We start from the raw sequence: 3,474 nt of genomic DNA on the forward strand, positions 1-3,474 counted from the left end.
TTTAATTGAGTGTCCAGCGGTGAAGTTGACACACACAAGGAGATGGAAGATCTGGGAGGAGATAACGGCGGAGATTAATGCAGTGGCTCCACAAGTTCGACAGGCAGAGCATGTTAAGAAGAGGCAAGTACATGTGTGTTACATTAGAGTAGTACAAGTCCAGTAATGTTTACATTCAATATTAGATCTAGTTGGGCAATGGGTGTTCACGTTGCTTGGACGCACAGACATGTAGGCCATGACATTGAATTGATAGTTATTGGAGGGTGACTGTTTTTGTATCTTCTAAGGATTGGTTTGAAAAAAGAATATAATGTAAGTTTGGTGTCAGTAGCCACATGTTGTATTATGTTTCAGATTGCAATGGGTGCTACAGCAAACATGAGGAGTTACATGTATTAATATGTACACTTTGATTGCAGGTGGCACGACTTCAAAGTCAACCTCAAGAAGAAATTGACCGACCGGTGGCAACACAGCCAGACCTCTGGGGCTGGCCCCATGCCATCCAAGCTGAAGCTCACCCCCCTGGAAGAGATGGCCCAGTGCTGTATAGCAGTGGAGGAGGTCCGGGGGGTGAGCACTATAGACAGCGAGTCCCCAGCGGAAGTGATGGCTTCTACTCTAGAAGGTAATTATTTGCAAGGCCATAAGTAGATGTTTAACATTTTGCATGGAATGTGTGGTAATTTCAATTTTCTTGTTCAACAGCATCGCCACCGCTTGGTCAAGATTCTCTTGAGGAGGTTGTGGAGTCTGTGCCACCTGGCCCCAGTAGCAGGCCCGTGCAGCAGCCGCCGGGATTGTCTGCGGCTGAATTGTCCATGTGGGGCCGTGTGCTGGATAGTATTGTGCAGCAGGGAGAGTCGGCATTCGAGCGGGTGCGTAGGGCCGAGGAGGTGCTGCAGGGTTTGACCACCAGCCAGCAGAGTATTGCTGAGAGCCTGCAGGCTATGAGTGCCAGCCAGCAAGCTATGGCTGGCAGCCAACAAGCTATTGCTGGTAGCCTGCAGGTGCTGGCTGATCAAGCCCTGCGGCAAAACGACCTCCTCCTCCGCCATAATGAACTTATGGTGGAGCTAGTTAACAGCAATAGGGCCCTAATGTCACCCGCTTCGGGTGCATTACCATCCTCATCACTCCCTGCTGCCAGAGGGGGAAGAAGATCCACCCCCTCACCAGCATGCGCTCCACATGAGCCACCATCAGCCTCTGGCCGTGGACGAGGCACAAGAGCTGCTGCACGTGGCAAGGAGCCTGCCAGGGCCAAACGTGCTCGCAAATGAACTTGTGTCCCCATTAATCTCCACCGTTATGTCTTCCCAAATCTTCCATTGAGCTGTGTGTGTCAGCAGCCTGTGTCCAAATCCGTGCCCAGGGTCACCACTTTTGCCCGCGGTTCAAATGTCATGTTTGGTTCCTCTGTTGCCCTGTTTCAGTGTGCTGTACTTGAAGTGTTGGTGCTGTACTTTTGTTGTGAAGCCACCTGATGTGTTCCCAATGATTCTGCTGTGGCTATTTATTCTTTATTATTTTATTTGGTCCTGGTATGGTACCATTTGTTTTGTTATGTATTTTCATTTTTTGCCTAAGTTTGTTTAATAAATGTTATTTTGGCCCCACAAATGTCTGTATTAATTTAGACATGCAGAAGTGGCATGTGTATTAGTATTAATATTATTAAGTTGTGTGCATTATTTGCAATGTTAAAGTGTGTGACAAGTGCAGCATGTAATGTTCCCTTTAAGCTGCAATGCTTCCAATTGTAGCAGTGAGAAGCGTGTAATTAACAAGTAATGGGTAAAGTATGTGATTGTATTGGGTTCAGGTGACATTGGTTGAGGTGCGTCCGTCCTGATTAGGCGTTCCGATTGCCTAGCGCATGACCGAGTGGTGTCCGCAAAGCAAGAGTAACCTTTTGGACACCGCACATTTCTTCCCTTTTTGTTCGCGTGCATTCGGCGTGCTGTCCGAATGCACGCCTACCAATATATGTGTACTCCCCCGTGTCCGCCCATGTTTCCGCCCAGTTTAGCCCACTTTTAAACTACGCCCCTGTGTCATTCCGCATGACGCCCATAACACACCCCTATTGGCCGAATGTATGCGGTGCACAGTTCTGTACGGGATTAGTGAGAACAAGTACGGAGACCATGCGTGGCACATGCGCGTCGCGTTCTCCACGCATGCGCAGACGGCTAAAAAACGCCATCCGAAAGAATGCGGAAAAGTCCGCACCGATCAGAATAAGGGCCTATGTGAGAAAACTGAAAGTAAAATCTGTCTCTGGTTCTAGGCGGGAAAAATTGGAGTACAATATGCTGTATTGGAAAGAAAAGTACTTTTTACTTTATTTCTTTTTTACATGAATATAGCTAGTGCGTCCAATCACACATTAATCTGTTATTCATACAGAGGGCGGGATGGACTAAATGGAAAATGCGTTTAAACGGGGGTTTTACCGCATTTTCCTATGTACCATTAGCCGTCCGCCCCGTCTCCGCCTATAGAAGCCTATGGGCTTCTATCGCCGCCCGCCATCCGCTGTCTGCACGACCTCCCCTCCCATCCTCCATTGATCTCCTCCTCCCCCAGCAGGTGTCACAGCCGGGAGGACATCCGGCTGCAGGGGGGAGGAGGAGACGCAGGGGGACACTGACAGCCGCCGGGATGTGACGGAGACCCCCGCAAACCACAATACAGGTATCGCGGGGGTCTCCGTCACCGCAACCCAATGCTAAACGCATATGTTAGTACATATGCGCTAGCATCGCGGTGGCTGGCAGGCGAAGGGCGGCGATGTATATTAATACTTCCTGCCCAGAATCCTAGGTACTGGTCCTATATTTTATATTGTGTAAGAATAATTTCACTGAACTGGGCAAAAAGAAAGGTTTGTTATTTTACATTACTACACAAGAAAATATACATATTCTTGCATTAAATGCAAAAATGTATTACAGTAATGCATGATGGGCAGGCAGAATATATTTATTTAATTACAGTTTCTTATATAGCGCAGCAGTTTCTGTTGTGCTTTACAATAGTAGACAGTGATAAAACAAACTGGGTAACAACAGACAGACATGGAGGTAGGAGGGCCCTGCTGCTAGCTTACAATCTATAGGGACCAGTGGCGTAACTATAGCTCCGCAGCACCCGTGGCGGCGGGGAGGCCCAGAGAAAGTGTCGGCACTGGGGGGTCTGCGGGGCTATAGTTACCCACTGCTGTCTGCCGGTATCTGGCCTGCCGTCACGGTCCCGTCTCTCCCGGCGCCAGCTCCTGCTGCTATAATGAAAATTGACACTTAGAAAATGGCTGCCCCCATACTGCAGACAGTTTTTGAGGATGCTAGAGGAAGCAGCATAATGCGGGGGGGGGGGATTTGCGGCAGGGGGCACAGATTCGGTAGTTACGCCACTGATGGGGACATAGGGGGGACCACAAGGACAGGCACCAGTAACAGCATAGCA

General features: G+C 49.0%; 1 protein-coding gene across 1 annotated transcript; it reads left to right on the top strand.

The window, feature by feature from the left end:
• The first annotated feature begins 456 nt into the window (after nucleotides 1-456).
• On the top strand, nucleotides 457-2,241 carry LOC146059132 (uncharacterized). The gene is made up of 2 exons (XM_083171249.1): nucleotides 457-631; nucleotides 712-2,241. Exons 1-2 carry the CDS (start codon nucleotides 502-504, stop codon nucleotides 1,284-1,286), a joined length of 705 nt encoding a protein of 234 aa, XP_083027375.1. The 5' UTR covers nucleotides 457-501; the 3' UTR covers nucleotides 1,287-2,241.
• The last annotated feature ends 1,233 nt before the right edge of the window (nucleotides 2,242-3,474 follow it).

The sequence above is a fragment of the Crinia signifera genome, chromosome 2 (assembly GCF_055691185.1).
Source record: "Crinia signifera chromosome 2, ASM5569118v1, whole genome shotgun sequence".
Lineage (NCBI taxonomy): Eukaryota > Metazoa > Chordata > Amphibia > Anura > Myobatrachidae > Crinia > Crinia signifera.